A 21689-nucleotide genomic window follows, 5' to 3' on the forward strand; every position below is an offset into this window, starting at 1 on the left:
GGAAACACCAAGCGGTTCAGAGGGGCAGGGCACCCCACCAGCTCCAGAGAGCCGGACAGCAGGGAGGGAAGAGATGGCCGCGCCTCAGGCCCCGAGAGGCCGGTCGCGGCAGCTCAGCCGCACATCCTGACTTCAAATCCTGACGGGGGACTCGAAGCCGCCGGCGGGGGGGGTGCTACGCCGAGGCCGGCCTGAGAGGGGAGGCGCTAATCCGTCACGCCGGGAAGATGAGGGCACCGCGGGTCAAGACTGGAGCGTGGCCTCCGATGTCCCTTCTGGGGAGTGACTTGGGCTTCCTGTGACCCCGGGACTGGCGGTGCGCTGCACGCGGCCCCCCAGGACTCACAGGATGTGGCCTCCACGGCGGTCCGGGCCTCCTGGGTGGACCTGTGTCTCTGACACAGGTCCACAGGGTGAGTCTGGCTCCAGGGGACGGTGACGGAGCTCACTATCTCTCCCAGGCCAGGCCCGGAGCCTGCGGGCCCACTGCTATTCTAGAGGCTCAGGCCTGGGCTTCCCGCAGCCCAAGGTGCTGGGGGCACGAGGAAGTTTCCAGTAGAGGCTGAGCATGCAGGCCTGTTTGAGAGTTTTGTTGTTGTTGTTTTCCAGAATGAAGCCCCTCGCTGCCCTGAGCTACACCTGCAACCCCCCTATCTGAGATTCAGTTCAGACACGCAAGCCAGGAGTGAAGTGAAGACAGACAGTATCCTTCCCTGCCAGGAGTGAAGTGAAGACAGACAGTATCCCTCCCTGCCTTTCGGTCTGCCCCTGAGTCGACACGTCACACGGTGGTGATAAGAATCTGGGTGACAGGTGACATTTACTTTGCTTGTCTGGTAATGCACAGAATATTCAACTCGATGTTCAGAGGTTAACAGTTTTCACAAACTACAGCTGTTTATCATAATAAAGGGCAGGGAGCTAGGTACAGATGTATAACTGTATCCATGAGTAAATTCCACTGCTCTGTGTTTATTTGCACTACATTTCCTTTCTCCCCCTTTCATTGGATTTTCCCACCTGGGCTTAGGGAGCCGGCACCGTCCCCGGCCCCCTCCCCAGCCCCCTCCCCAGCCCCGTCCCCAGCCCCCTCTCCAGCCCCCTCCCCAGCCCCCTCCCCAGCCCCCTCCCCGTCCCCGTCCCCGGCCCCCTCCCCGGCCCCCTCCCCGTCCCCGTCCCCGGCCCCCTCCCCAGCCCCCTCCCCGTCCCTGTCCCCGGCCCCCTCCCCGGCCCCCTCCCCGGCCCCGTCCCCGGCCCCCTCCCCAGCCCCCTCCCCAGCCCCGTCCCCAACCCCCTCCCCAGCCCCCTCCCCAGCCCCCTCCTGCGGGCGTGGAGCAGACTTAGGGCTTTCGAGGCCTCGTGAAGCAAAGGTCTGAATGCTCAGTAATCCAGAGACAGAAGAGTATCCAAAATGGCCCTCTGCTCTGGATATGGGCACGTGGCCATGGTGTCCTAGACCTCCTCCCATGAACGCCAGGACCCATGGCCAGGACAGGGCATTCCAGAGTCCAGGGGCAGCAGCTCTGCTTCCAAAGCAGCCCCAGGCAGAAAGCACCCAGGGAGGAAGAGAGAGGACAGGGGAGGGGAGGAGACGCGGGGAGGGGGGGGGAAGGGAAGGGCCATGGAGAGAGAGGTGCCGCCTCCCCAGCCCAGGGCCCAGTCTGGGGGGAAATGGGCTTACTTCCTGTCACCTGGCCGGGACCAAGACAGAAGCAAGGCAGTGTCCTGGTGAGCTCAGGAGTCCTGGCTGATGCCAAGCCCGGCCCTCCAGCCCCAGTCCTGGGGCCTGGCTCACGCAGGGGACGAGCCTTCCCCTAGGCCTTTTTCCTTGCTCTCTCTTGCCTGCACACTTCCCACGGAGCAGCTCGCCCCGGCCGGGGGCTGTGGTTTGGTGTGGCTCACCCCACCCACACTCGAGAAGGCAGCGAGGTGCTGTGGGGTTAAGTCTGCCCTGGCCAGCCAATTCATATTTCCTCCCATCTCTCGGGAGTGAGTTCGCTCTAAGATGACAGAGAGGGGCTGGACCCCAAGGCGCCGACCGCATCAGTGGAGTCCGCCATGGTCAGCTCATACCAGGGTGGACTGCTGGAGCTGGGACCTCATCAGAGATTGGGGGGGGGGGGTTCACAGGGGCGGTCAGTCCCGCCCCCAGGCCTCCCTCTGCTTCCCTGTCATCATGGGTGGGGGGGAGGGGCAGCCAGCTCCGCAACCCCCGCCATTGGGCCGCGGTGTTCTGCCAGCCGCAGGCCTGAAGAGCTACTGCAACCTCCCCGCCGGGAGCCCAAACGAGCCTTCCTTCCTTTGCATGGACTCAGCTGTTTTGTGACAGCAAGGGAAGGCGCCCCGCCCAGTCAGTCACAAAGCCAGGCCGCTCCACGCGCGTGGCCCGCTGTGCCCAGCTCTTGCCGTTCCCGGCCCTTGGCCCTGGAGTGGAGCCGTGCGAGCACCGCGCTCGTGAGGCTCCGTAGGCTAAGGAAGGCTCTTTCTTTTATCGAGGAGCCATCCTCCGACACTCCGTTACAGCCACAGAAGACAAGCAAAGGTCCCTGCACACAGCAAAGCGCCCCGCCCTCCGCTACAGCTTCCACTCGGCACCCGGACGTCGGCCCAGCGAGGCAGGAGGGGGCGGGGCAGCCGTGGCAGGCACGTCCCTGCGTGCGGCACACGTACGTCATGGGCTCTGGATGGTTGCTGGGAGCAGATTAACTGCTGGCGTCAAGAACCGCTCAGTGAGGTTCTACAGAGCCTCACGGAAGCCCGGAGCCTCCTGGTCCGTCCGCCCAGCGCTACAGTGAGTCTCCCTCCTTCCTCCTCACCCTGGACCCCCCGTCCACCGGGCCTGGTCCTGCAGCCAAGGACGAGTGTCTGCCTGAACACTCATTGCACCTGTGGGTCCCCCGACCGTGCTCAGGGTGGCGGGCCAGGAGGAGGGGCTGCGGCATGGGGGGCGGGGAAGGACGGTCAGGGCTGGGCCACACTCCTGATGGCTGGTTAGATGCCTCGGGACACACCGTGGCCACAACTGCCCTCATTCAGTCACCGGCTGTCATGGAGCCAGGCGGCTCGGGCCCGGTCCACCTGAGCAGAGCGGAGGCAGGCGGGGCAGGGCTTACCGTCCGTGGCCACGTCCCTGATGGGCACACTGTGCTTCTGTGCCATGTACCCCAGGAAGGAGAAGACAACGAAGCCGGAGGAGAAACTTGTCAGAGAGTTGATGGAAGTCGTGATGATGGCGTCCCTAAAAGGATAAGACAGGCTGACCTGGTGCCCGCTGAGCCCGGGGCCCTGGAGAGGATGTGGCTCTGGGGGGCGGAGCTGTGGCCTGGGGGCGGAGCTGTGGCCCTGAGGGGTGAAGGTGTGGCCCTGTGGGGCGGAGCTGTGGCCTAGGGGCGGAGCTGTGGCCCTGGGGGCGGAGCTGTGGCCCTGAGGGGAGGAGCTGTGACCCTGTGGGGCGGAGCTGTGGCCTTGGGGGCGGAGCTGTGGCCCTGGGGGGCGGAGCTGTGGCCCTGAGGGATGGCGCTGTAGCCCTATAGGGTGGAGTTGTGACCCTGTGGGGCGGAGCTGTGGCCCTGGGGGGCAGAGCTGTGGCCCTGGGGGGCGGAGCTGTGGCCCTGTGGGGCGGAGCTGTGGCCCTGGGGGCAGAGCTGTGGCCCTGGGGGCAGAGCTGTGGCTCTGGGGGGCGGAGCTGTGGCCCTAGGGGATGGAGCATGTCCCTGGTAGAGCAGTCATTCTCCATCTGCCATGTCTGGGGAGGAGGCTGGGGACAGGCTGGAGGAGCAGCCTTTCCCACATGAGCACCATTGGACTCTAGCAGGCCGAGCCTGTCCAGGCCTCTTGGGCCGTCCTGACTCCTGGAAGCCCTCCGTGCTCAGGGGGTGGGACAGCCCGCAAGTCCTGCTGGCCAGGACTGACTCTCCACCACACAGGGCTTCTGGAACCTAGATGTGTGTCCCCTACCCCTAGGCAAGGCAGATTCTGAGTGCTGGTCCTGCATTTCCCACGCTTGCCTGGTGGCTCTGGTGCTGTCTGTCTGGGGACCCCACTGTGAGGGCTGAGAACAGAGCGCCAAAGGCAAGCTGGGCAGGAACCAGGAGGATGCCCTCATTCCAGCGTGACCGGGCCGCAGCACAGGGCGTCCACACCTTCCAGACAGTGAGCCTCACGGTCCTGCTGGAAGGACCTGTGCCTCAGCTCCATTTAGAAAGCTGTGCGGCTCAGAGGTTCAGGAGCAGTTTTTCCTCCAGGGATACAATATTTCAACAGTCCAGCACCCTTCCCCGGCAGCAATGCCCAGACGGCGTGGCCCTCCCCAGCGAGGGGGTGAGGCTTACCTATAGCAGTTGTTGGTGAACTTATTGTAACTGGAGAAGGCGATCAGCACTCCAAACCCGACGCCCAGAGAGAAGCAGACCTGGGTGGCAGCGTCTATCCACACCTGCCACAGCAGAGGGGAGACGGGGTCAGAGGCAGCCACCACAGGGGCCGCGTCTCGTGAACAGCCGCAAGCTGTCCACCAGGGGTCTTCGGCCTCCATCCCACCACCAGCCCTCACTAGGTTGAGACCAACCCCAGAGCTCTGTGGGCGTGGCTGAGCGGCTGGCACGGACCTTGCCCAGGCCACTGCTTCGTGCCTCCTGGGAGCCCCACACGGCAGCCTGGCATCTTTGCTGGGTGCACACCTCCTCGGGCCTTAGACACGACTCTTTCCATAGTAGTCTGGCATCTCTCTGTCTAGCTCGTCTATCCATCCATGCATCTATGTTGTCTGTAATCTATCTGCCTAGCTCCTACCCATCTCCACTCCTGTTGTTCCTGCCGCAGTTGTGCGTCTGTCTCTCTGAGGACCCCACTCCTGACCCCCTGTGTACCCTGCCTGCACCGTGTAACGCCTCCCAAAAGTCCCGCCCAGGCTCAGGCCCGAGCACACAGAGTGAGACAGGCACTCCCGCCAGCCGCCTCTCTGCAGGCGTCCGGCCCTCGGCCTGTGCCATGGGGCCGAGGACCGCAGGTGGCGAGGGGCTGTACTCACAGACGCCTCACAGAGCCGGTAGAAGTCCACGCTCAGGTACGCTCTGATGCCGTCCATGGCTCCGGGGAGGGTGACGCCGCGCAGGAGCAGGGCAGTGAGGACCACGTAGGGCATGGTGGCTGTGATCCACACAACCTGAGGAGAGGACGGTGCCCACAGATGACAGCAGGGCCCTTGCTGGGGACAGGAGCTGGCAGGACACTGGCGTCCACCTAAACCCCAGCCGTGGCCACGGGCCCCCTCTTCACCGGGCCACGGCTGGGTCATGGGCGGAAGCCCAGCGTCTCACCTTCCCGGAGGTCTTGACTCCCTTCCAGAGGCTGAAGTAGAGCAGGACGATCACCAGCACCAGGCAGGCCGTGAGCTGCCACCTTGGGGGGCCCAGGTCGTCGATGCCTCGGCTCTGGTGTAGGTGCAGCACCCCGCGCCTAGAGGGGAGCAAGAGGAGGGTTGGAAAGGGAATGGCTCTCCATCGAGAATGGAAGCCGGGCGGCCACTCTGGTCGTACGTGCTACCCTCAAGCTCCACGCGGCAGAAAGCACCTGATCTGATGGGACCAGAGACCCTGCTCTGCGAGAGGCGGGGCCGGTGAGACAAGAGGTGGACAGAGACGCTGGGCCTCGCACGGTGGGGCTGGGCAGGGCAGCGCCTGGGGTTTGTGGGGACGCAGAAGCTGGACGGAGGTGCTGCGTGTGGGCCCCCCTGCTGCTTCCCGCACGGTGTCCCGGGGCCCCTCTACGGGGCGCAGGACGCTCAGGGGTCGGAGGTGACAGCCCGTAGCCCCCTGCACGCTTCCCCAGCTCTGGGTGCCTGGAGGCTGCAGGGGACCAGTCAGGATCACACGTGCTCCCGTGTATCTTTGGGAGAATCTGCCCCAAAGGGCAGAGAACCAGGCCCGAGGGAGCGGGAATGGTGCCGGGCACGAGCCTCCCCCGCCAGCAGACGCAGGGCCTTGGCACTCTCTCCAGAGCACTGCCTGGGTAAATCCTGGTGACGACGTTTGGGAAAGGCGCTCTGGCACTGAGACCTTCGCAGACCCAGGCTTCGAGGCCAGGCCACTGTAATAACTGCTTTGGCACTGGACGGTGGGGGACTCACAAAGACAAAAGCCACTTACGGCTCAACCCTGTTTTAACTGCGGAACCGCCTAAGTCCCTGATACAGTGGAGCACAGCCGGCCTAGCTTTCCGCAGCTTCCAGCAGAGCCAGATGGCAGGTGCCACGTGAGCAGTCACGTCCAGGGCCACAGCCAGGCGTGGCTCAGGGCTCCGCATGCCCCAGGGTGGTCAGGGGCATGGTCCCCGGCAGAGGCCCCGGGCGGCCCCCCTGAACCATCACTGTCCCCCTCTCCCTACAGAGCTCACGAGAGGTCAGCCCCCACGGGTGCCCCGTGATGGAGCCCTGGGTGCCGGGAGGTCGCGGGACCAGGGAGCTCCCGCCAGGCGCCTGCTCAGCCATGCCCTCTGCCTCCCCTAGGTGGCGGCAGGAATTCCCAGCGGGTCCTCCGCGCCTCCTGTCTGCCCTGGGCTGCTGTCGAGTGCTCTGCCCCCCTGCCCGCACTCCAGTCCCCAGAATCCTTCAGCAGCGAAGATCAATGGCAGCAATCCCACAGAAGACGAGAGGGCGGGTTACACAGGCGCGGCGTGGCGTTGAGTTGTGTGGGGAGCGCGTAAAGATGCCGGGAGGTGGCCTGCGCAGGCTAAAGATGTACACTGCGCGGAGAGGGTGGGGGGGCACAGAAAGGGGGACAAAGGGTGAAGAAACACAGCAGGGGCCCGCACTGGACAGCATGCTGAAAATGGACTGTGTAACTTGTGAGTGGGGATGGGAGGGGAAAACAGAGAGAGAGCGAGGGGAGGGGTGACACTGTCCAAAAAGATATGCACTGCAGCCCCTCTGCACATCACCTTTATAATAACAATAAACACATTTTGTTTTGTTTTGTTTTTTTGCCAGTCCTGGGGCTTGAACTCAGGGCGTGAGCACTGTCCTTGGCTTCTTTTTGCTCAAGGCTAGCACTCTGCCACTTGAGCCACAGCGCCACTTCTGGATTTTTCTATATATGCGGTACTGGGGAATCGAACCTAAGGCTTCATGTATGAGAGGTGAGCACTTTACCACTAGGCCCTATCCCCAGCCCCCCAATAAAAACATTTTTAAAAAGAATACGCTTATTGTAAACTTTATGATACACAGTAAAAGCCGAGAGTACAGATAAGACAGATAGCTGAAAGTTGGCTCCAAAGAAGGAATAACAAAAAAGAAACAAAGGAGATACAGAACACATAGGAAAAAAAATCAAGAAGATTTGAACCTAAACGTATCCATATTATGGACTAAGAATTTCAATGAAAGGACAGACATGCTCCAGGTGCTGGTGGCTCACGCCTGTAATTCTAGCTACTCAAGAAGCTGGTATCTGAGGATCACAATTTGAAGCCAGACCGGAAAGTCCTTGAGTCTCACTCTTATCTCTAATGAGCCAACAAAAAGCTATAAGTAGAGGGCTGGCTGAAGTGGTAGAGCACCATCCCTGAGCAAAAAAGCTAAGGGCTGTGCCCAGGTCCTGAGTTTAAGTTCCAGTAGACTCTCTCTCTCTCTCTCTCTCTCTCTCTCTCTCTCTCTCTCTCTCTCTCACACACACACACACACACACACACACACACGGCAGATATTATCATACAGGATTAAAAATCAAGAAACAGTGCTATGCTATCTACTAGAAACTCAACTTAATGGAACGACACAAGCAGGTTAGAGGTAAAGGACAGGAGATGGACCACATGGCCACCAGTACTAGGGAAGGGAAGAGAAGGTTGGGAGGGAGGGAAGGGAGGGAAGGTTCCTGGCCCTCCCCCGTCACCTGCCATTCCCTAGGCCAGCCACGGGGCAAGGCACTGGTGCAGGCTGCCTCGCTCCCTCAACCGCAGTGTTAAGTCTGGGGATGGGATGGTAAGGAGGCCAGCAACAAGCTCTGTGGCTCTCTGCGAAGCTCCACTTGGATGGGGGACACAGCTGCACTCCGGGGCGATCTTCACCTACTACTGGGGACTTCTGTGCCGACTCACCAGGGGCCCTGCTCTTCTCTAAGCAGGGCTCCACAGCTCCAATGACAAGGCGGCTGCTACACCTCAGGCATCGCAATGGGACTGGCCCAAGCCCCTTCTGCTATGGTGTCCATGGACGCTCACGTGGAAGTGTGGACAGGACATGTCGATCACAGTGGATCAGTGGGCACTCATGGAAGTGTGGACAGATCACAGTGGACGAGTGGATGCTCACATGTTAGTGTGGACAGGGGAGATCACAATGGATGAGTGGACGCTCACGTGGAAGTGTGGACAGATCACAGTGGACGAGTGGACGCTCACGTGGAAATGTGGACAGGGGAGATCACAGTGGACGAGTGGATACTCACATGGAAGTGTGGACAGATCACAGTGGACGAGTGGATGCTCACGTGGCAGTGTAGACAGGAGAGATCACAGTGGACGAGTGGATGCTCACGTGGAAGTGTGGACAGGACAGTGAACGTTCATGTGGAAGTGTGGACAGGACAGTGGACGTTCATGTGGAAGTGTGGACAGGACAGTGGACGCTCATGTGGAAGTGTGAACAAGAGAGATCACAGTGGACGAGTGGACGCTCACATGGAAGTGTGGACAGATCAGTGGACGCTCACGTGGAAGTGTGGACAGATCACAGTGGACGAGTGGATGCTCACGTGGAAGTGTGGACAGATCACAGTGGACGCTCACGTGGAAGTGTGGACAGATCACAGTGGACGAGTGGATGCTCACGTGGAAGTGTGGACAGATCACAGTGGACGAGTGGACGCTCACATGGCAATGTGGACAGGAAAGATTACAGTGGACGAGTGGACACTCATGTGGAAGTGTGGACAGATCAGTGGACGCTCACGTGGAACTGTGGACAGATCACAGTGGACGCTCACATGGAAGTATGGACAGATCACAGTGGACGAGTGGACGCTCACGTGGAAGTGTGGACAGGACAGTGGACGCTCACATGGAAGTGTGGACAGATCACAGTGGACGAGTGGACGCTCACGTGGAAGTGTGGACAGGACAGTGGACGCTCACGTGGAAGTGTGGACAGATCACAGTGGACGAGTGGATGCTCACATGGAAGTGGACAGGAGAGATCACAATGGACGAGTGGACACTCACGTGGAAGTGTGGACAGATCACAGTGGACGCTCACGTGGAAGTGTGGACAGATCACAGTGGACGAGTGGACACTCACGTGGAAGTGTGGACAGATCACAGTGGACGCTCACGTGGAAGTGTGGACAGATCACAGTGGACGAGTGGATGCTCACATGGAAGTATGGACAGATCACAGTGGACGCTCACGTGGAAACATGGGCAGGGCATGTCACAGTGGACACATTCCCCAGGAAGAGCACCATCATGCCGGTGGAGCCCTGGATGTGACAGCAATGGCTAAAGTGTCCTTTCCTCCCCGCTAGAGAAGCTGTGCCTTAGGGAACTCTGCCTCAGTCCAAGCAGGTGAATCCGCTCGGCCAGGAGCTGGGGGGAGGGACAGCTCCAGAGCATGCACACCTCACACGCTTACACGCCACTCATGTCCGTTTACACACCCATAATTACAATCCGTGACTCCGCTCACAGGAAAACTCTTGCTGGAAATGAGGTGGGAGAGGAGGCGGCCGTGAAGAAGGAAGGCCTTGCGAGAGGTGGATGGCCACCGTACGCCGTGGAGGGCCGTCGGAGCGGCTGGGGTGACTGGACCCCCGTGGTGAGAGAGCAGAGAACCTGAAGGCTGAGTGCCACCCCAGACTGTGTGCAGGGAAAGGGCAGGGCGGGGTAGGCAGAGCACGAGAGAGACCCGGATCCTTGGCCCCCGCGCTTGCCTTCCCCTGCACCCACGTAGGCCTCGGGCCCTCTTCAACCCCACTGTGGGCGCAGGAGAGCACAGCGCAGGGCTGGCTCCGTGTGCCGGTCTGCTTAGTGCTCACCCCCACAGCGAGGCTGAGTGGCCCGACGCCTGCCTGCCAGGGGCTCCGATGCACGCTTCACAGGAGGAGGAGAGGACGGGGGTCTCCGGGGCGTGTACCATGGTCTTGCGGGCGGCGGGGGAGGGTGGCTGTCTTCGGCTGCCGGCTGGCCCTGGCCACGCCACCCCTCGCCTCTGAGTGGAGAGGAAGACCCGGCCCCCACTTACTCAAAGTACTCGGCGGCGGGCGTGGTCCTGAAGGTGTCATTGGCCCCCGTGCCGCCGCTGGCGTTGCCGGCGTGGGCTTCGGAGCAGTTGGGGCTGTTCCAGGTGTTGTTGCAGTGGATCCACGGGAGGTCCACGGTGAAGGAGGAGAAGAAGTAGTGCAGGGCCCAGGCAATGATGACATTGTAGAAGAAGCCCACGTAGAAGGAGATGAGGATGACGGTGAAGCCCACGCCTGGCGAGGAGAGGAGAGCCCCGGTCACCAAGGCCTCCCTTCCCCTGCCTTCCAGCCAGTGCTGCAGCCCTGAGCTGGGGCACCAAACGTCTACCTCCAGGAGCGCCCTGAAACACAGTGAGCTCATGAGAGGACTCCCTCCACACGCCACGTGACCACCAAGGAGGGCACCCGCCCGCCAGAGGCAACCACACCCACCTGGAGAGAGCAGCGTGTCTCCAGATGAGGTCCAGGGCCTTCTTTGCACACTCAGGACCCTCTAGGGTTAGCCATGGAGAACCAGGTTATCCGGGAACCTCTTAGGATTACCAACCATCATCTGAGTACACCAAGGCTACCCACAGACACATAAGGCAAAAAAGGGCCAGCTATTGCCACCACAGCCAGTCAGAAGCAACCAGGGTCCTTCAGGACAATCTAGGGCCATCCAGGGTAAGCCAACCCACAGATATCCATCATGAAAAACTTGAGAACCACTCACTTTCACCTACGCCAACAGGAGCATTCAGACGGCACCTGAGATTCCCAAGAGCCTTCTACAGTCACTAAGAGACAACTGGCACCCTCTATTGTTACCCATAGTCACTAAGAGACAGCCAGAGCCCTCCACTGCCAGACACAGTCACTAGGAGACAGCCAGAGCCCTCCACTGCCAGACACAGTCACTAGGAGACAGCCAGAACCCTCCACTGCCAGACACAGTCACTAACAGACAGCCAGAGCCCTCCACTGCCAGACACAGTCACTAACAGACAGCCAGAGCCCTCCACTGCCAGACACAGTCACTAGGAGACAGCCAGAGCCCTCCACTGCCAGACACAGTCACTAGGAGACAGCCAGAGCCCTCCACTGCCAGACACAGTCACTAACAGACAGCCAGAGCCCTCCACTGCCAGACACAGTCAGTAAGAGACAGCCAGAGCCCTCCACTGCCAGACACAGTCACTAAGAGACAGCCAGAGCCCTCCACTGCCGGCCACAGTCAATAACAGACAGCCAGAGCCCTCCACTGCCAGACACAGTCACTAAGAGACAGCCAGAGCCCTCCACTGCCGGCCACAGTCACTAGGAGACAGCCAGAGCCCTCAACTGCCAGACACAGTCACTAACAGACAGCCGGAACCCTCCACTGCCAGACACAGTCACTAACAGACAGCCAGAGCCCTCCACTGCCAGACACAGTCACTAGGAGACAGCCAGAGCCCTCCACTGCCAGACACAGTCACTAACAGACAGCCAGAGCCCTCCACTGCCAGACACAGTCACTAACAGACAGCCAGAGCCCTTCACTGCCAGACACAGTCACTAACAGACAGCCAGAGCCCTCGACTGCCAGACACAGTCACTAGGAGACAGCCAGAGCCCTCCACTGCCAGACACAGTCACTAGGAGACAGCCAGAGCCCTCCACTGCCAGACACAGTCAGTAAGAGACAGCCAGAGCCCTCCACTGCCAGACACAGTCACTAACAGACAGCCAGAGCCCTCCACTGCCAGACACAGTCACTAACAGACAGCCAGAGCCCTCCACTGCCAGACACAGTCACTAGGAGACAGCCAGAGCCCTCGACTGCCAGACACAGTCACTAGGAGACAGCCAGAGCCCTCCACTGCCAGACACAGTCACTAACAGACAGCCAGAGCCCTCCACTGCCAGACACAGTCACTAGGAGACAGCCAGAGCCCTCCACTGCCAGACACAGTCAATAACAGACAGCCAGAGCCCTCCACTGCCAGACACAGTCACTAAGAGACAGCCAGAGCCCTCCACTGCCAGACACAGTCACTAACAGACAGCCAGAGCCCTCCACTGCCAGACACAGTCACTAACAGACAGCCAGAGCCCTCCACTGCCAGACACAGTCACTAGGAGACAGCCAGAGCCCTCCACTGCCAGACACAGTCACTAAGAGACAGCCAGAGCCCTCCACTGCCGGCCACAGTCACTAGGAGACAGCCAGAGCCCTCCACTGCCAGACACAGTCACTAACAGACAGCCAGAGCCCTCCACTGCCAGACACAGTCAGTAAGAGACAGCCAGAGCCCTCCACTGCCAGACACAGTCACTAGGAGACAGCCAGAGCCCTCCACTGCCAGACACAGTCACTAACAGACAGCCAGAGCCCTCCACTGCCAGACACAGTCACTAGGAGACAGCCAGAGCCCTCCACTGCCAGACACAGTCACTAACAGACAGCCAGAGCCCTCCACTGCCAGACACAGTCACTAACAGACAGCCAGAGCCCTCCACTGCCAGACACAGTCACTAGGAGACAGCCAGAGCCCTCCACTGCCAGACACAGTCACTAAGAGACAGCCAGAGCCCTCCACTGCCGGCCACAGTCACTAGGAGACAGCCAGAGCCCTCCACTGCCAGACACAGTCACTAACAGACAGCCAGAGCCCTCCACTGCCAGACACAGTCAGTAAGAGACAGCCAGAGCCCTCCACTGCCAGACACAGTCACTAACAGACAGCCAGAGCCCTCCACTGCCAGACACAGTCACTAACAGACAGCCAGAGCCCTCCACTGCCGGCCACAGTCACTAGGAGACAGCCAGAGCCCTCCACTGCCAGACACAGTCACTAGAAGACAGTCGGAGCCCTCCACTGCCAGACACAGTCACTAACAGACAGCCAGAGCCCTCCACTGCCAGACACAGTCACTAACAGACAGCCAGAGCCCTCCACTGCCAGACACAGTCACTAACAGACAGCCAGAGCCCTCCACTGCCAGACACAGTCACTAGGAGACAGCCAGAGCCCTCCACTGCCAGACACAGTCACTAACAGACAGCCAGAGCCCTCCACTGCCAGACACAGTCACTAACAGACAGCCAGAGCCCTCCACTGCCAGACACAGTCACTAACAGACAGCCAGAGCCCTCCACTGCCAGACACAGTCACTAGGAGACAGCCAGAGCCCTCCACTGCCAGACACAGTCACTAAGAGACAGCCAGAGCCCTCCACTGCCGGCCACAGTCACTAGGAGACAGCCAGAGCCCTCCACTGCCAGACACAGTCACTAACAGACAGCCAGAGCCCTCCACTGCCAGACACAGTCAGTAAGAGACAGCCAGAGCCCTCCACTGCCAGACACAGTCACTAGGAGACAGCCAGAGCCCTCCACTGCCAGACACAGTCACTAACAGACAGCCAGAGCCCTCCACTGCCAGACACAGTCACTAACAGACAGCCAGAGCCCTCCACTGCCAGACACAGTCACTAACAGACAGCCAGAGCCCTCCACTGCCAGACACAGTCACTAACAGACAGCCAGAGCCCTCCACTGCCAGACACAGTCACTAGGAGACAGCCAGAGCCCTCCACTGCCAGACACAGTCACTAACAGACAGCCAGAGCCCTCCACTGCCAGACACAGTCACTAACAGACAGCCAGAGCCCTCCACTGCCAGACACAGTCACTAAGAGACAGCCAGAGCCCTCCACTGCCGGCCACAGTCACTAGGAGACAGCCAGAGCCCTCCACTGCCAGACACAGTCACTAACAGACAGCCAGAGCCCTCCACTGCCAGACACAGTCACTAACAGACAGCCAGAGCCCTCCACTGCCAGACACAGTCAGTAAGAGACAGCCAGAGCCCTCCACTGCCAGACACAGTCACTAACAGACAGCCAGAGCCCTCCACTGCCAGACACAGTCACTAACAGACAGCCAGAGCCCTCCACTGCCAGACACAGTCACTAACAGACAGCCAGAGCCCTCCACTGCCAGACACAGTCACTAAGAGACAGCCAGAGCCCTCCACTGCCAGACACAGTCACTAACAGACAGCCAGAGCCCTCCACTGCCAGACACAGTCACTAACAGACAGCCAGAGCCCTCGACTGCCAGACACAGTCACTAGGAGACAGCCAGAGCCCTCCACTGCCAGACACAGTCACTAGGAGACAGCCAGAGCCCTCCACTGCCAGACACAGTCACTAACAGACAGCCAGAGCCCTCGACTGCCAGACACAGTCACTAACAGACAGCCAGAGCCCTCCACTGCCAGACACAGTCACTAACAGACAGCCAGAGCCCTCCACTGCCAGACACAGTCACTAACAGACAGCCAGAGCCCTCGACTGCCAGACACAGTCACTAACAGAGAGCCAGAGCCCTCCACTGCCAGACACAGTCACTAACAGACAGCCAGAGCCCTCCACTGCCAGACACAGTCACTAACAGACAGCCAGAGCCCTCGACTGCCAGACACAGTCACTAGGAGACAGCCAGAGCCCTCCACTGCCAGACACAGTCACTAGGAGACAGCCAGAGCCCTCCACTGCCGGCCACAGTCACTAGGAGACAGCCAGAGCCCTCCACTGCCAGACACAGTCACTAACAGACAGCCAGAGCCCTCCACTGCCAGACACAGTCACTAACAGACAGCCAGAGCCCTCCACTGCCAGACACAGTCACTAACAGACAGCCAGAGCCCTCCACTGCCAGACACAGTCACTAACAGACAGCCAGAGACCTCCACTGCCAGACACAGTCACTAACAGACAGCCAGAGCCCTCCACTGCCAGACACAGTCACTAACAGACAGCCAGAGCCCTCCACTGCCAGACACAGTCACTAGGAGACAGCCAGAGCCCTCCACTGCCAGACACAGTCACTAGGAGACAGCCAGAGCCCTCCACTGCCAGACACAGTCACTAGGAGACAGCCAGAGCCCTCCACTGCCAGACACAGTCACTAACAGACAGCCAGAGCCCTCCACTGCCAGACACAGTCACTAGGAGACAGCCAGAGCCCTCCACTGCCAGACACAGTCACTAACAGACAGCCAGAGCCCTCCACTGCCAGACACAGTCACTAACAGACAGCCAGAGCCCTCCACTGCCAGACACAGTCACTAACAGACAGCCAGAGCCCTCCACTGCCAGACACAGTCACTAACAGACAGCCAGAGCCCTCCACTGCCAGACACAGTCACTAGGAGACAGCCAGAGCCCTCCACTGCCAGACACAGTCACTAAGAGACAGCCAGAGCCCTCCACTGCCGGCCACAGTCACTAGGAGACAGCCAGAGCCCTCCACTGCCAGACACAGTCACTAACAGACAGCCAGAGCCCTCCACTGCCAGACACAGTCAGTAAGAGACAGCCAGAGCCCTCCACTGCCAGACACAGTCACTAGGAGACAGCCAGAGCCCTCCACTGCCAGACACAGTCACTAACAGACAGCCAGAGCCCTCCACTGCCAGACACAGTCACTAACAGACAGCCAGAGCCCTCCACTGCCAGACACAGTCACTAACAGACAGCCAGAGCCCTCCACTGCCAGACACAGTCACTAGGAGACAGCCAGAGCCCTCCACTGCCAGACACAGTCACTAGGAGACAGCCAGAGCCCTCCACTGCCAGACACAGTCACTAACAGACAGCCAGAGCCCTCCACTGCCAGACACAGTCACTAAGAGACAGCCAGAGCCCTCCACTGCCAGACACAGTCACTAACAGACAGCCAGAGCCCTCCACTGCCGGCCACAGTCACTAGGAGACAGCCAGAGCCCTCCACTGCCAGACACAGTCACTAACAGACAGCCAGAGCCCTCCACTGCCAGACACAGTCACTAACAGACAGCCAGAGCCCTCCACTGCCAGACACAGTCACTAACAGACAGCCAGAGCCCTCCACTGCCAGACACAGTCACTAGGAGACAGCCAGAGCCCTCCACTGCCAGACACAGTCACTAAGAGACAGCCAGAGCCCTCCACTGCCGGCCACAGTCACTAGGAGACAGCCAGAGCCCTCCACTGCCAGACACAGTCACTAACAGACAGCCAGAGCCCTCCACTGCCAGACACAGTCAGTAAGAGACAGCCAGAGCCCTCCACTGCCAGACACAGTCACTAGGAGACAGCCAGAGCCCTCCACTGCCAGACACAGTCACTAACAGACAGCCAGAGCCCTCCACTGCCAGACACAGTCACTAACAGACAGCCAGAGCCCTCCACTGCCAGACACAGTCACTAACAGACAGCCAGAGCCCTCCACTGCCAGACACAGTCACTAACAGACAGCCAGAGCCCTCCACTGCCAGACACAGTCACTAGGAGACAGCCAGAGCCCTCCACTGCCAGACACAGTCACTAAGAGACAGCCAGAGCCCTCCACTGCCGGCCACAGTCACTAGGAGACAGCCAGAGCCCTCCACTGCCAGACACAGTCACTAACAGACAGCCAGAGCCCTCCACTGCCAGACACAGTCAGTAAGAGACAGCCAGAGCCCTCCACTGCCAGACACAGTCACTAACAGACAGCCAGAGCCCTCCACTGCCAGACACAGTCACTAACAGACAGCCAGAGCCCTCCACTGCCAGACACAGTCACTAACAGACAGCCAGAGCCCTCCACTGCCAGACACAGTCACTAGGAGACAGCCAGAGCCCTCCACTGCCAGACACAGTCACTAAGAGACAGCCAGAGCCCTCCACTGCCAGACACAGTCACTAACAGACAGCCAGAGCCCTCCACTGCCAGACACAGTCACTAGGAGACAGCCAGAGCCCTCCACTGCCAGACACAGTCACTAACAGACAGCCAGAGCCCTCCACTGCCAGACACAGTCAGTAAGAGACAGCCAGAGCCCTCCACTGCCAGACACAGTCACTAGGAGACAGCCAGAGCCCTCCACTGCCAGACACAGTCACTAACAGACAGCCAGAGCCCTCCACTGCCAGACACAGTCACTAACAGACAGCCAGAGCCCTCCACTGCCAGACACAGTCACTAACAGACAGCCAGAGCCCTCCACTGCCAGACACAGTCACTAACAGACAGCCAGAGCCCTCCACTGCCAGACACAGTCACTAGGAGACAGCCAGAGCCCTCCACTGCCAGACACAGTCACTAACAGACAGCCAGAGCCCTCCACTGCCAGACACAGTCACTAACAGACAGCCAGAGCCCTCCACTGCCAGACACAGTCACTAAGAGACAGCCAGAGCCCTCCACTGCCAGACACAGTCACTAAGAGACAGCCAGAGCCCTCCACTGCCAGACACAGTCACTAACAGACAGCCAGAGCCCTCCACTGCCGGCCACAGTCACTAGGAGACAGCCAGAGCCCTCCACTGCCAGACACAGTCACTAACAGACAGCCAGAGCCCTCCACTGCCAGACACAGTCACTAAGAGACAGCCAGAGCCCTCCACTGCCAGACACAGTCACTAAGAGACAGCCAGAGCCCTCCACTGCCAGACACAGTCACTAACAGACAGCCAGAGCCCTCCCCTGCCAGACACAGTCACTAACAGACAGCCAGAGCCCTCCACTGCCAGACACAGTCACTAACAGACAGCCAGAGCCCTCCACTGCCAGACACAGTCACTAACAGACAGCCAGAGCCCTCGACTGCCAGACACAGTCACTAGGAGACAGCCAGAGCCCTCCACTGCCAGACACAGTCACTAGGAGACAGCCAGAGCCCTCCACTGCCAGACACAGTCACTAACAGACAGCCAGAGCCCTCGACTGCCAGACACAGTCACTAACAGACAGCCAGAGCCCTCCACTGCCAGACACAGTCACTAACAGACAGCCAGAGCCCTCCACTGCCAGACACAGTCACTAACAGACAGCCAGAGCCCTCGACTGCCAGACACAGTCACTAACAGACAGCCAGAGCCCTCCACTGCCAGACACAGTCACTAACAGACAGCCAGAGCCCTCCACTGCCAGACACAGTCACTAACAGACAGCCAGAGCCCTCCACTGCCAGACACAGTCACTAGGAGACAGCCAGAGCCCTCCACTGCCAGACACAGTCACTAACAGACAGCCAGAGCCCTCCACTGCCAGACACAGTCACTAGGAGACAGCCAGAGCCCTCCACTGCCAGACACAGTCACTAAGAGACAGCCAGAGCCCTCCACTGCCAGACACAGTCACTAACAGACAGCCAGAGCCCTCCACTGCCAGACACAGTCACTAACAGACAGCCAGAGCCCTCCACTGCCAGACACAGTCAGTAAGAGACAGCCAGAGCCCTCCACTGCCAGACACAGTCACTAGGAGACAGCCAGAGCCCTCCACTGCCAGACACAGTCACTAACAGACAGCCAGAGCCCTCCACTGCCAGACACAGTCACTAACAGACAGCCAGAGCCCTCCACTGCCAGACACAGTCACTAACAGACAGCCGGAGCCCTCCACTGCCAGACACAGTCACTAACAGACAGCCAGAGCCCTCCACTGCCAGACACAGTCACTAACAGACAGCCAGAGCCCTCCACTGCCAGACACAGTCACTAACAGACAGCCAGAGCCCTCCACTGCCAGACACAGTCACTAACAGACAGCCAGAGCCCTCGACTGCCAGACACAGTCACTAGGAGACAGCCAGAGCCCTCCACTGCCAGACACAGTCACTAGGAGACAGCCAGAGCCCTCCACTGCCAGACACAGTCACTAACAGACAGCCAGAGCCCTCGACTGCCAGACACAGTCACTAACAGACAGCCAGAGCCCTCCACTGCCAGACACAGTCACTAACAGACAGCCAGAGCCCTCCACTGCCAGACACAGTCACTAACAGACAGCCAGAGCCCTCGACTGCCAGACACAGTCACTAACAGACAGCCAGAGCCCTCCACTGCCAGACACAGTCACTAACAGACAGCCAGAGCCCTCCACTGCCAGACACAGTCACTAACAGACAGCCAGAGCCCTCCACTGCCAGACACAGTCACTAGGAGACAGCCAGAGCCCTCCACTGCCAGACACAGTCACTAACAGACAGCCAGAGCCCTCCACTGCCAGACACAGTCACTAGGAGACAGCCAGAGCCCTCCACTGCCAGACACAGTCACTAACAGACAGCCAGAGCCCTCCACTGCCAGACACAGTCACTAACAGACAGCCAGAGCCCTCCACTGCCAGACACAGTCACTAACAGACAGCCAGAGCCCTCCACTGCCAGACACAGTCAGTAAGAGACAGCCAGAGCCCTCCACTGCCAGACACAGTCACTAGGAGACAGCCAGAGCCCTCCACTGCCAGACACAGTCACTAACAGACAGCCAGAGCCCTCCACTGCCAGACACAGTCACTAACAGACAGCCAGAGCCCTCCACTGCCAGACACAGTCACTAAGAGACAGCCAGAGCCCTCCACTGCCAGACACAGTCACTAACAGACAGCCAGAGCCCTCCACTGCCAGACACAGTCACTAACAGACAGCCAGAGCCCTCCACTGCCAGACACAGTCACTAACAGACAGCCAGAGCCCTCCACTGCCAGACACAGTCACTAACAGACAGCCAGAGCCCTCGACTGCCAGACACAGTCACTAGGAGACAGCCAGAGCCCTCCACTGCCAGACACAGTCACTAGGAGACAGCCAGAGCCCTCCACTGCCAGACACAGTCACTAACAGACAGCCAGAGCCCTCGACTGCCAGACACAGTCACTAACAGACAGCCAGAGCCCTCCACTGCCAGACACAGTCACTAACAGACAGCCAGAGCCCTCCACTGCCAGACACAGTCACTAACAGACAGCCAGAGCCCTCGACTGCCAGACACAGTCACTAGGAGACAGCCAGAGCCCTCCACTGCCAGACACAGTCACTAACAGACAGCCAGAGCCCTCCACTGCCAGACACAGTCACTAGGAGACAGCCAGAGCCCTCCACTGCCAGACACAGTCACTAAGAGACAGCCAGAGCCCTCCACTGCCAGACACAGTCACTAACAGACAGCCAGAGCCCTCCACTGCCAGACACAATCACTAACAGACAGCCAGAGCCCTCCACTGCCAGACACAGTCAGTAAGAGACAGCCAGAGCCCTCGACTGCCAGACACAGTCACTAACAGACAGCCAGAGCCCTCCACTGCCAGACACAGTCACTAACAGACAGCCAGAGCCCTCCACTGCCAGACACAGTCACTAACAGACAGCCAGAGCCCTCCACTGCCAGACACAGTCACTAACAGACAGCCGGAGCCCTCCACTGCCAGACACAGTCACTAACAGACAGCCAGAGCCCTCCACTGCCAGACACAGTCACTAACAGACAGCCAGAGCCCTCCACTGCCAGACACAGTCACTAACAGACAGCCAGAGCCCTCCACTGCCAGACACAGTCACTAAGAGACAGCCAGAGCCCTCCACTGCCAGACACAGTCACTAACAGACAGCCAGAGCCCTCCACTGCCAGACACAGTCACTAACAGACAGCCAGAGCCCTCCACTGCCAGACACAGTCACTAACAGACAGCCAGAGCCCTCCACTGCCAGACACAGTCACTAGGAGACAGCCAGAGCCCTCCACTGCCAGACACAGTCACTAACAGACAGCCAGAGCCCTCCACTGCCAGACACAGTCACTAACAGACAGCCAGAGCCCTCCACTGCCAGACACAGTCACTAGGAGACAGCCAGAGCCCTCCACTGCCAGACACAGTCACTAAGAGACAGCCAGAGCCCTCCACTGCCAGACACAGTCACTAAGAGACAGCCAGAGCCCTCCACTGCCGGCCACAGTCACTAACAGACAGCCAGAGCCCTCCACTGCCAGACACAGTCACTAACAGACAGCCAGAGCCCTCCACTGCCAGACACAGTCACTAACAGACAGCCAGAGCCCTCCACTGCCAGACACAGTCACTAGGAGACAGCCAGAGCCCTCCACTGCCAGACACAGTCACTAACAGACAGCCAGAGCCCTCCACTGCCAGACACAGTCACTAACAGACAGCCAGAGCCCTCCACTGCCAGACACAGTCACTAACAGACAGCCAGAGCCCTCCACTGCCGGCCACAGTCACTAACAGACAGCCAGAGCCCTCGACTGCCAGACACAGTCACTAACAGACAGCCAGAGCCCTCCACTGCCAGACACAGTCAGTAAGAGACAGCCAGAGCCCTCCACTGCCAGACACAGTCACTAACAGACAGCCAGAGCCCTCCACTGCCAGACACAGTCACTAACAGACAGCCACAGCCCTCCACTGCCAGACACAGTCACTAACAGACAGCCAGAGCCCTCCACTGCCAGACACAGTCACTAACAGACAGCCAGAGCCCTCCACTGCCAGACACAGTCACTAGGAGACAGCCAGAGCCCTCCACTGCCAGACACAGTCACTAACAGACAGCCAGAGCCCTCCACTGCCAGACACAGTCACTAACAGACAGCCAGAGCCCTCCACTGCCAGACACAGTCACTAACAGACAGCCAGAGCCCTCCACTGCCAGACAC

General features: G+C 59.8%; 1 protein-coding gene across 1 annotated transcript in view; it reads right to left on the bottom strand.

The window, feature by feature from the left end:
* Positions 1-21689, bottom strand: part of Slc6a3 (solute carrier family 6 member 3) — a 46975-nt gene that overhangs the window by 12217 nt on the left and 13069 nt on the right. The window contains exons 4-8 of the mRNA XM_048368307.1: positions 10238-10469; positions 5319-5457; positions 5030-5164; positions 4332-4435; positions 3114-3238 (exon numbers count right to left, since the gene is read on the bottom strand). Of these exons, the coding sequence (XP_048224264.1) occupies positions 3114-3238; positions 4332-4435; positions 5030-5164; positions 5319-5457; positions 10238-10469 (735 nt within the window). The remainder of the gene's footprint in view (positions 1-3113; positions 3239-4331; positions 4436-5029; positions 5165-5318; positions 5458-10237; positions 10470-21689) is intronic.

The sequence above is a fragment of the Perognathus longimembris genome, chromosome 19, assembly GCF_023159225.1.
Source record: "Perognathus longimembris pacificus isolate PPM17 chromosome 19, ASM2315922v1, whole genome shotgun sequence".
Lineage (NCBI taxonomy): Eukaryota > Metazoa > Chordata > Mammalia > Rodentia > Heteromyidae > Perognathus > Perognathus longimembris.